Source organism: Apostichopus japonicus, chromosome 4 (assembly GCF_037975245.1).
Source record: "Apostichopus japonicus isolate 1M-3 chromosome 4, ASM3797524v1, whole genome shotgun sequence".
NCBI lineage: Eukaryota > Metazoa > Echinodermata > Holothuroidea > Aspidochirotida > Stichopodidae > Apostichopus > Apostichopus japonicus.
In genome coordinates, this window is record NC_092564.1 from 22,475,158 (window position 1) to 22,487,463 (window position 12,306).

Genomic DNA, 12,306 nt, shown 5'->3' on the forward strand with positions numbered 1-12,306 from the left:
TTGCTTATATCATCAATTGATTTTGTGATATCATCAAATAATTGGCGATATCATCAAATACAGAATAAAGACTAAAACGGCTTGCCATAAGAACGCGTATTGTATCATATGGATGCTTTAAAGATCATGAACTCCAAACAAGTTTGCACTAAATTTCTGGTGCGGTTCTTAGATTTTCGGGTGCTTGCAGAGTAGAATCTTTCACCTTTCGTGGTGAGATGCTTAAACAATTGTGGGAAAAGTTCCAAGAGAACTTCTCTCTGCCAGTAATGCAACTGCCATAGGTTTAGTTAAGTCGAAAAAGATACCTGAAGCTTTGTATGGTAGTGTATAACGTTGGTAGGAGTAACGTTAGATTAGTCGGTAACAGAAATAGATCTATAGATCTATATATCTATAGATATATAACGAAAATAACTGCTTGCAACGGCGGAAGACGTATGAGGACCACGCGTAATTTTTTATGTAGTCTGAAACGTACTCAACGACTACTCAAAAATGTATATTACATGCCAACCTTACGCGTGATTACGACTGAGCAAACCTCGTGTGACAAATTTTACGCGGTACCTATGACCAGCGATCTGCGTTAGTCCTTATTAGGCGACATGCGAGATCCCTACCTAAGGACATGTGAATATTCATTGCCTTTAACTTGAATTGAAAAACGGTAAAAATCTTTTGTACGGCCTTAAATCTCAAAAACTGAAATGCTATTTCAACGAGATGACCGTGTAAATAGTAAAAATCTGAATTTTACGTTGTGTTGTATTGGCTTACAATCTTGACAAAACATAGGCTTTAGGCCTACAGAATCTGACAATTATCGCGTTGACGGAGAGTGTAATAAGCTTGCAAAATGCAAAAAACAATATACTTATATTTATATATATATAGCCTATATATATATAGCCTATATATGTAGCCTATATATATATATATATATATATATATATATATATATATATATATATATATATATATATATATATATATATATATAAACTACCGTTCCCACATTTACTACCGTCTTTTCAAGACGTAAAAATCTTGCAAAATTTTACCTTCTCGATTAACCATGTACAACTGTAAAAAGAAATATGAAAATACTGGTTTTGCAATGTGTTTGTGTCGTGAATATATAATGTCTCTTCTGCGCTTCCGTTGTAGCGGGAGTTTGAATGTTGGTGTGTAGGTCTTTGGCCTTCCCTAGTTAGTAACAAAGATACCCATTGGTAGTAATTAAGCGAGAAAGTAACTTAAGTACAGTTCTAAGTTAAAGGCCGAACATCGGAAGATCGTGTTTGCTGCAGAAGGGAATGAAAAATACGTTTCAAGAAATGATGAGTGTCAATTTATTACTAATTTTGACTTTAGTCTCCGTAAGTACATCTATTGAACACGATGCGAATACGTCAGGTGAGTGTAATGAAGCTAGATTTCAGCATAAGAACTAAGATTGAAGGCTGGAGAAATAAGGCTAGGCTTAAGTCTATCCTAAACGTTAGGCTCAGCATAGCCGAATTAACAGTCACACAGTCCTACATTGCATTTTGGCATGTTAAGGCCAGGTGGCTAGTAAAATTAATTGTACAAACCTTTTTACATGGTTTGAAATTGCATTAGAGATTTGGAATTGGAGATCCCACTGTGAGTGTGACTTGTGACTGTGAGCATGATCACAGATAGATATGCTACACTTCAGGAAAGAAAGACAAGCCAAAGTAGCCATAATTAAAAAAAAAAAAAAAATACACATCACAATTCACACACACCAAGCTGTAGTGTAACCTACTGTAGCTGGCTTAGTATACAGTAGAAGTTAGAGGATCTAATTTCTAAAGCCAAAGGCATGCATTTTTGCTGTCCTCGTGTCTGCTAATTTGCTAATTTGTGTCTGTGTCACAAGCGTTATGATCTAGATGGAATAGCGCTATATAAATATTAATTGTTATGTTATGTTATGTGTCTTTTTCACAGGAGAAAATTCAAGTCATACAGTATGCAAAGGTAATGGGCATTGGAGCCTTTAATTGAACAAAAATTAATAAAGTATTGTAATGTGTGTTATTTCCTGGCTCATATATTCTTCTGCCATATTCATATATACCCCACTATTTTATATTTCATGTGTATACCTTACAGTATGTACACTTTGTTCAAACCTGAACAGATACAATGATAAGTGTGCTTTATATAAATTCATTACAACATACATTACAAGTACCTTGCCTGACAAGACTGGGGTGTTACTAAAACGAATGACAATTGCGTTACACATAACGAATGACGATATGAAGTACACACTAAAAAATTGCGTTGACTAAAACGAATGACAGTAACGACAGCACAGACATTTGCTTCAACCGGATATCACAGTTCAGACTTCGTGGGTATCTAGATCTAGTAAAGTACGGACAAGATAAAAACGCACCTTATCGTAAGCGAAATTGTAAGTCTGATTTTAAAAAGTAAATTTAACGTCATTTTTCCAATATTAATTGTTAGAAACTAACAATACTATAATCTTGAAACGGCTTCAGTTATCTTTCTATATAAATCTACAGAGGTAAAAAGCACAGCACTCAAGCGCATTCTCGCACAAAAACTTTCCCTGTGGTTTCTATCCATAAACTACACCAAAACCCTGCAACCACGTAACATGCGATTTTCCTCAAATCATTTTTGCGCAGAAAACCAATAACCGCATTTACTCCACTCCGTTAATCATTCTATCTCTTCTCAACACTGTCCTTTGTTGTCATTCGTTGTCATTCGCTGTCATTTGCAAATGATAATTAACCCTGTACAAAGTCAATTGTCATTCGGTCATTCGCTGTCATTCGTTTTAGTTTGTCCCAGACTTTGGTATGTAATCACCACCTTTGTGGCACACACTACTAAGTCTGTGCATGCTTGGGTACTGCATGTGTAGTTACCACACATCCAGTTTTGTGAAATGGGATGATTTGTCAGATGAATATCCTTGCACAACAACGAAAAAATGTAAGCAGAATAGTTTTCTTTGCAGGTACAGTATAAGGAATCTACGCCGATGCTACTGTATGTGTGCACACACATTTAAACACACTATGTGTTTGACAGCATTTGTGAATATAATCACTCAAATATACATGATGGTAGCAGGCTTGGGGCGATTACATCTGAATGTAATTGATTACGATTACTTGAGAATGTATGATTACGATTACAGCCTAAAGTTGAAGTAATCGATTACGATTACATTGTAATGTAATCGTGATTACAATCATGATTACATTGTGGTTACTTGCACAATCCTCTGCATATCTGTTTAATATAACTCTCTGCCGGGAAATAGGGCAATGAAATAGGGCAAAGGAAGGGCATTTACAGTATATATGGACAAAATTGTGGAAGTATATCTACAATTCCTACCAGGCATTACACATTTATGCCTTAACACGTTTAAGATGTGTAACCCATAAGTCCAGTAAAAAATACAATTTAAACAGACAAAGAGTATGTCACGAACGACTTTATTCATTGTACGTGTATTCAGTATATGCTGGTCAGGGTGATAAGTAGGTCACTCGTCGTGACTGACAACTTGTGCGTTTTTTCTCGAAGCGACCAGAAATGATGGCGCTATTCGGTATTAGCGATCACAAATTTCCAGAACATACGGGAAGTTATTTTTAGCAGGTGACCGGATATCGTCGACCAATGAATGACATCAGTCGTATCTTCGAGACATGGATGATTCTCGATGTTTTTCCGTCAGGATTCCTGGAAAAGAACTTTCGGGAGATTAAACCCGGCTATATATAAGAAGAGATATTTTCGGTGATGAAGAGTTTAGTTTAGTTTTCCGACCTATTGTGAAAAGAAATTCATCTGAGATAAAAGATTAATCGAGGGAACGGACGGAGGAACCGGTGGACTGTTTGTTTATAAGATTGGTGCGTCGTTTAACCGGGACAGGCGTGACTTCGGCAGAGTTTTTCGGAGTTCACCCAGGAGGAAGCCATCCTTGGGATACAAACGTTGAGTCGAATTGGACCAGCGGGGAACGGTTTTGCTCCTGACCAAGTCACGGGATACCAGCCTACGAGGGAGCCTAATCCCGACATCGTTGTTGGTGACGCAAGGAGGTCAGAACAGCTACGAAAGGAACCGAGAGCCGGCACGCGCCGCGTAAGATAAGTTAAGTAATCTTTTAAAAATTTAACGGCCGTATAATATTGTAAAATCTGTCTGTAATATTCCAAATTTCTAGTACCAATAATCCTTGTACAAATCAGTAGAGATCATATCATTGTAAATATATCGTTTTGTTAACTTTCAGAAACATCTCAGTAGTCTTTTGGTCCTTTGAGTTTACTTCCCGTAATCTATCTAAAATTTTATTTTTATCGGCCTTGAAGGCCAAAGGAAAAACCCGGGGTCGCAACAGAGGGGGCGCTAGAAGGTGCCATTTTGTTTTATCCCACGGAAGTTGTGACAATTAATGGGGGCCTATCCGGGAATTGTTTAAAAGATAGAAACAAACCGGGGAATTGTTTAAAAGATAGAAACAAACCAGGGAATTGTTTAAAGGATAGAAACAAAACGGGGAAGTGTTTAAAAAATAAAAACAAAACGGGAAAAGTGTAAAACACCAGAAAGGAGTATATCCCGAAGTGACTTACAAAACTGAGAAGTTTCTGAAACCATATATATTTGATATATTGTTATTGGTACATGTGTTTGCCTGACTGAATGATGGATATTAGAGAATTAACTGAGTTGGGGGCTAAAATCGGTCTTACGGGTGGCGAACTATTAAACTTCGTCAAAGAACAGCAGCAGATCGCTCGTGACGAAAGGCAACAAGAAAGGGCTGAGGCGGAAAAGCAAAGGGCTGAGGTGGAAAAGCAAAGGGCTGAGGCGGAAAAACAAAGAATGTTTGAATTGGCTAAGCTTGAAAAGCAAGCTGAGTTGCAGCAAAATAGCAATGGCAATGCCGATTTGAATTCCTCCCGTAGCTCCACTTCAAGCCGCGAGCCAAATAGAATCCCAACGCCCAAAATGCCTCACTTTGATGAGAAGGAAGACCTCGACGCATACTTGCTGCGCTTCGAGCGATTCGCAACAGCGCAAGAGTGGCCAGAGGAACAATGGGCATTAAATTTGAGGCTATGTCTAAAGGGAGAAAGTCTCTGTGTTTACTCTAGGCTGCCACCCGATGACTCACAAGATTATCAAAAGCTAAAGAAAGCCCTGTTGAAACGATTTCAATTCACAGAGGAAGGCTTCCGTCAGAAATTCAGACGAGAAAGGCCCAAAAAAGGAGAAACATCAATTCAATACATGGCAAGGATGAAAATTATATGGCCAGATGGTTGGAAATGGGCGGAATTAACAAAACGTTCGAGGAATTTTCAGATCTCATGTTGCGGGAGCAGTTCCTAAATGTATGCAGCAAGGAATTGGCATTATTCCTGAGAGAACATGATTGCAAGACTTTTAAAGCGCTGTCAGAGCTGGCTGACAAATACTTAGAAGCGCATCACAGGGATCTTGAAAAATGTGTGAAATCCTTCCAACCAAACCAGGGAAATGTGAAAAAACCTGACGGTAACCCCAACAGTCAGGAATACAAACCCAAAATTGTGGACGCGGGTGAAAACAGAAACACGCGTTCAGCCATAAAATGCTTTGTTTGCGGGAAATTAGGGCATAAGGCAAACGATTGCAGGCAGAGGTTTAAAGCGCAATCGGCGGTTGCGACTGAAAATGCCAAACCCGACAAACTAGGATCGAGCGATGGGTCGCAAAAAGATCATCGTAGCGGACAAACCGCGAATCTGTGTTTGATGAAACAAATCAAGGAAAGTGACAGCTATTCAATTAATTTAGCGTGTGGTCACGAGATCCCAATAGTCAGTGCGGCGTGTGAGGAGCCTACCGACATTACTGAGAAAATTTTGTCAGATGTTAAGGAGCGCATGCCGGTGGTTGAGGGCTATCTTAAAGGGAGGAAGGTGTCAGTGTTACGCGATAGCGGGTGTTCTGGTGTCATCGTTAGGAGAGATTTGATCTCCAATGATCAGTTGACCGGTGTAGATCAACTGTGTACTGATTGACGGTACAGTGAGGAAGATTCCAGAAGCTAACGTGGCGGTGGACACGCCCTTTTTCACAGGATCCCTCAAGGCTCTCTGTATGAAGAGGCCAGTGTATGACTTAATAATTGGGAATGTTCCTGGTGTTCGAGGTCCTGAGAATCCCGACCCAGATTGGAGTGTAAAAGAAGTTCCAAGTGAGCAGTGTGAACCTCACAATGTGGAAGAAACAGCTAGTGTTGAACTAGGAACCAGTGTTGAGTCACGTGATGAACCGGAAGTCGCTGCGGATCAAATGCTTCCAAGTGATGACGTAGGCGATGACTCAGATATTGGAGGTGCCGTAGAGACACGTGCACAAAAGCAAAAACGAAATGAAAATCTGAAACCCCTAAAAACGGCTAATGTTCCTATGGATGACGTAACACCTGAGCAATTGAGACAAGCTCAGAAGGAGGATTCAACCCTCAAAAATTGCTTCAAGCATGTTGGGAATCCCAGACCACTGAAAGGTAAAGAGGGGATCTCCGAATTCATTTTAAGGAATGATATTCTATATCGCAAAGTTTCGGGGAATGACAAGCCTAGTGATCAATTGGTTGTACCCGAAAAGTTCAGAAATCAAGTGATGAAACTGGCTCATGACAGTATTATGGCGGGTCACCTAGGGGTAGCCAAGACAACTGACAAGGTTCAGTCTCAATTCTACTGGCCAGGTGTAGGATCCGACGTAATGCGTTATTGCAAGTCATGCGATATTTGCCAGAGAACATGTGATAAGGGTAGGGTCACTAAGGTCCCATTGGGTCACATGCCCTTGATTGACACACCATTCAAGAGGGTGGCGGTAGACATTGTCGGACCGATCAGTCCTACTTCCAAGCATGGGAATCGGTATATCCTAACACTTGTCGATTATGCAACGAGGTTCCCTGAGGCAGTTCCATTGCGTAACATAGATACTGAGAGAGTGGCAGAAGCTTTGGTGGACATATTTTCAAGAGTGGGAGTCCCATCTGAGATCCTGACTGACAGGGGGTCACAGTTTACCTCAGATGTGATGAAGGAGGTGAGTCGATTACTGTCACTGCGACAACTCACCACTACCCCCTACCACCCGATCTGCAACGGTCTAGTTGAGAAATTCAATGGTACCTTGAAGAGGATGCTAAAGCGCATGTGTGAGGAGAGACCGTCAGACTGGGACCGCTATATAGGACCACTACTATTTGCGTATAGGGAGGCTCCGCAAGCCAGCACAGGTTTCGCACCGTTCGAGTTACTCTATGGTAGGACAGTGAGAGGTCCTATGGCCATTTTGAAGGAGATGTGGACATCTGAAGTGGACAACCCTGAAACTAGGTCAACATATCAGTATGTCCTAGATTTGAGAGAACGGCTAGAGGAGACTTGGGCTCTGGCTAGATCAGAGTTACAGGAATCGTCAGAGAGGTACAAGAAGTACTATAACCGGAAGGCTAAAAGTCGCAAGTTCAAACCAGGTGATTTGGTGTTGATACTCTTGCCTACTGATCAAAACAAGCTGTTGATGCAGTGGAAGGGGCCATTCACCGTATTGAGTGAAATTGGCGAATCGAGCTATTCAATCGATGTCAATGGGAAGTCGAAAAGTTTTCATGCAAACCTGCTGAAAGAGTACATAAGTAGAGACAAGTCAAATGTGGTTGGGACTACAGTCATTTCAATGTCTGAGGATGAGGAGCAGGAAAGTTGTTTCGAACTACCTGCGCTGCAGACTAATCAGAGTGAATCGGCATCGGATGTTGTCGTAAATGACGAATTAGGTGTAGGCCAATTACACGAGGTTAAACGAGTGTTATCCAAGTTCACTGATGTCCTGACTGATGTACCTGGCAAAACTGATGTTCTCAAATGATATCAAGTTAACTACTGATAAGCCAATCAAAGCAAAGCCTTACCCTGTAACACTCTCGATGCGAGATTCGTTACAAGAGGAAGTTAGGAAAATGATTGACATGGGAGTGATTGAACCTTCAAACTCACCTTATAGTTCACCTGTGGTGTTGGTACCTAAACCTGATGGTACGAAGAGATTCTGCGTGGATTATAGGAAGCTCAATAAAGTAACCACGTATGAAGCTGAACCTATGCAAACCATGACAGAGATATTCTCGGAATTGTTGAATGACAAGTACTTCAGTCGAATCGATCTAACGAAGGGATATTGGCAGGTTGAAATGACACAGTCAGCGAAAGAGAAGACTGCCTTTGTGACTCCAGATGGGTTATGGCAATTTAAAACGATGCCCTTTGGATTGGTTGGGGCACCGGCAGTTTTCACTAGGTTGATGAGAACCATTTTGAGGGATGTGCCAAATGTTGTCAATTATCTGGATGATATTTTGATTCATACCGAGACATGGGATGAGCATGTAGAGTGTTTGGAGTTGTTATTTCAGACGTTGAGAGAGAGCGGTCTGACAGCTCGTCCGAGTAAGTGTGAAATAGGGTTCACTAAATTGGAGTTCTTGGGCCACACAGTTGGAAACGGGAAGTTGGGCCCGAAGCAGTGTACCCTTGATAAAATCAAAAACGCTCCAAAACCCGAGACGAAAACCCAAGTCAGATCGTTTCTTGGTCTCACGGGGTATTACAGAGACTATATACTGTACCAAACTACTCTGCACTAGTTGCCCCACTGTCGGACCTGACGAGGAAGGGTTCACCCAATAGAGTGATTTGGGGAAGCGCCCAGGACAAGGCGTTCAATGATCTGAAGCGAGCGCTTATTAATCCACCCCTTCTCAGGCTTCCTGATGTAAATAAGCAATTTGTTCTGAGGACCGATGCATCCGATGTAGGGATTGGTGCAGTCCTACTACAGGAACATGAAGGAGAATTATTTCCTGTAGCGTATGCTAGTAGAAAGTTATTGGAGAGGGAAAGAAATTATTCAGTGATTGAGAGAGAATGCCTAGGATTAGTTTGGGCAGTACAGAAATTCCGTGTATATCTGTACGGAAGTGAGTTCGTCTTACAGACTGATCACGAACCACTCACTTATTTAAATAGAGCGAAGTTGCTGAACTCAAGAATTATGAGATGGGCATTAGTACTACAAGAGTATAGATTCAGACTGGAATCAATCAAAGGAAAGTACAATGTTGGTGCAGATTATATGAGCCGAATGTAAGCGGGTTATTCATTCATTTAATCAGATGTAGATGTGTTGATTGTAACACTATTGATTGTTGTTATGCTATCATACATTTATGATTGACATAGTTTTGTCGGATTATAGAATTGTTTATAGTTTATAGAATTTGACATTTATGGGATTGTTAGTTTGAGTATTTTAAGATGGTTATCAATATTCATTAGTTATGTTTAATTTAAAGTTGCATACACGTCCATTTATAGATGAAATATTAAAAATATTTATCTTAAAGGGGGAGTAATTGTCACGAACGACTTTATTCATTGTACGTGTATTCAGTATATGCTGGTCAGGGTGATAAGTAGGTCACTCGTCGTGACTGACAACTTGTGCGTTTTTACTCGAAGCGACCAGAAATGATGGCGCTATTCGGTATTAGCGATCACAAATTTCCAGAACATACGGGAAGTTATTTTTAGCAGGTGACCGGATATCGTCGACCAATGAATGATATCAGTCGTATCTTCGAGACATGGATGATTCTCGATGTTTTTCCGTCAGGATTCCTGGAAAAGAACTTTCAGGAGATTAAACCCGGCTATATATAGAAGAGATATTTTCGGTGATGAAGAGTTTAGTTTAGTTTTCCGACCTATTGTGAAAAGAAATTCATCTGAGATAAAAGATTAATCGAGGGGACGGACGGAGGAACCGGTGGACTGTTTGTTTATAAGATTGGTGCGTCGTTTAACCGGGACAGGCGTGACTTCGGCAGAGTTTTTCGGAGTTCACCCAGGAGGAAGCCATCCTTGGGATACAAACGTTGAGTCGAATTGGACCAGCGGGGAACGGTTTTGCGCCTGACCAAGTCACAGGATACCAGCCTACGAGGGAGCCTAATCCCGACATCGTTGTTGGTGACGCAAGGAGGTCAGAACAGCTACGAAAGGAACCGAGAGCCGGCACGCGCCGCGTAAGATAAGTTAAGTAATCTTTTAAAAATTTAACGGCCGTATAATATTGTAAAATCTGTCTGTAATATTCCAAATTTCTAGTACCAATAATCCTTGTACAAATCAGTAGAGATCATATCATTGTAAATATATCGTTTTGTTAACTTTCAGAAACATCTCAGTAGTCTTTTGGTCCTTTGAGTTTACTTCCCGTAATCTATCTAAAATTTTATTTTTATCGGCCTTGAAGGCCAAAGGAAAAACCCGGGGTCGCAACAGAGGGGGCGCTAGAAGGTGCCATTTTGTTTTATCCCATGGAAGTTGTGACAATGTAAACAGACAAATACTAAAGTAAAACAAATGAAGTTTTTCATGCAACACTATATTTTGTAAACTACTGTAATAATTTCTGCATAGCAGCAAAACTAAAAACTCTTTTACATTATAACACCAAAATAAAACTAAACAGCTTTGAAATGGGGCATTCCACAGTACATGGGACATGGAAGGCCAAAGTAAAAGTAAATTATTTTCATCAAAAAGTGGTCAACTCTGGTAAAGCAAATTCTGATCCACCAAGATACTTAATTTGCAGTGATTTTTTCAGCAACAAGGTTAATTACATTAATTAAAGAGGTGTAAATGGTGCAAAGTTGGATGGGTTATTGGACAATGGAATGTAGGCAAATTTCTGAATACAGTAGGTTTATTGTGCTAGAGAATTCTACAAGCAGGAACACTTCTTTGGTCACACTAAAAGCCAAAAGTAAGAATTAGTTTTAATCATTTCTACTAATTTTGCCCTTCTCATTCAAATTTCACTGTAATCATAAATGTAATACGATTACGATTATTTTGCCCTTGTAATCGATTACGATTACGATTACTTTGTAATTTTGACAAAAGGGCAGTTCCGTAAACTAGTAAACCTTTTCACCAAAACTTAAAAAACGTTGAATCATTACATATAGGGTATCAGATGAAAGCTAAAACTCTGAAGTTTCATAATATTTAGCTAATTTTCACAGAACACATTGTTTTCAGGCAGATTAAGGTGTGTATTAGTCAACCGAAAAAATCTCAAATTTGCTTCACAAAAATTACCCCAAAACAAAATGCCTATTTTTGCCTGTGTATCTTCATAGAAATAAATATTCTTTGATTTGCTGAAGTGATATAATATATAGATTCAGTTGACAAACAGATAAAGTTGCAGGGATTTTCAGTTTTCTGAGAATAACTTTTTGTACAAATGTAAATTGTCATGTGTACGTCCGTCACAGAAAAATTACATTTTTTAAAATTTCATACAGAAGGAGGTACCCAGATTTCAAGACATCTACAATTCAATGCACATTTTGAACACTCAATAACTACATAATGTGCCTTTAATCCCTAGGATTTTATTTTTTCAGAAAATGCTGTGACAGACGTACGTATTTTCGTACGTCCGTCACGTACGTCCGTCACGGGTACGTCCGTCACACTATTTTTGTTTAGATACTGTAAACAATGTATTTTAACATGTTTATCACTACAGTACCTCTGAATTTAATAATCAAACCCATTTAGTCATTAACACAGATATTAGGTAGTTTTGTGGTTGCTTCATTAGCATAAATGTAGTGGTATGCAAACATTACATACTTCAGTGTCAACTACTGTAGCATATATATTTGTGTTATTGGAATTAGCACTTGGCAAGATATCAAAGAAATGGCATGGTATTGAACCACATGTTCAGTATGCTATTGTCTACATTGATATAACACTTTCATCTGAAAGCCTTGTTCACATTAGAAAACACACAGAGGGGATCCGACCGAATCATATCCCCTGCTCGAGATCAACATCCTAATGTAAATACTATCCTTCTCAGGGTCAGACCGCGACATGTTGGTCCCCTGTTCTGGGGGGTATCAGTTCCAGAGTGTGAAGACTCGGGACCAAAGTGACCGGAGATCAAGGCAAACAAACTACATAACACCATGTCTGTTCAACTCACTATTAGGCAAACTTACCATGGACATATATGGAACTATTAGCTACAAACGATTTGTTTGTGTACAACATTGTTTCTTGTAGTTCTGCCATTTATTCTTCCCTCTGACCATAAGGTTTCCTTTCA

The 12,306-nt window shown here is 39.7% G+C and overlaps 1 protein-coding gene across 9 annotated transcripts in view; it reads left to right on the forward strand.

Moving 5' to 3' along the window:
• Positions 1-1,139: 1,139 nt before the first annotated feature.
• Positions 1,140-12,306, forward strand: part of LOC139966821 (nuclear envelope integral membrane protein 1-like) — a 30,184-nt gene continuing 19,017 nt past the window's right edge. For 5 of the 9 annotated variants that reach the window (XR_011792772.1, XR_011792769.1, XR_011792770.1 and 2 more), the window contains exons 1-2: positions 1,140-1,419; positions 1,981-2,010. Coding sequence is in view for 5 of the 9 variants with exons in the window: in XM_071970195.1 (XP_071826296.1) it covers positions 1,320-1,419; positions 1,981-2,010 (130 nt within the window). In the remaining 4 variants the exon portion in view is untranslated. The remainder of the gene's footprint in view (positions 1,420-1,980; positions 2,011-12,306) is intronic. The other 4 variants (XM_071970197.1, XM_071970198.1, XM_071970199.1 and 1 more) reach the window with 4 other exon arrangements.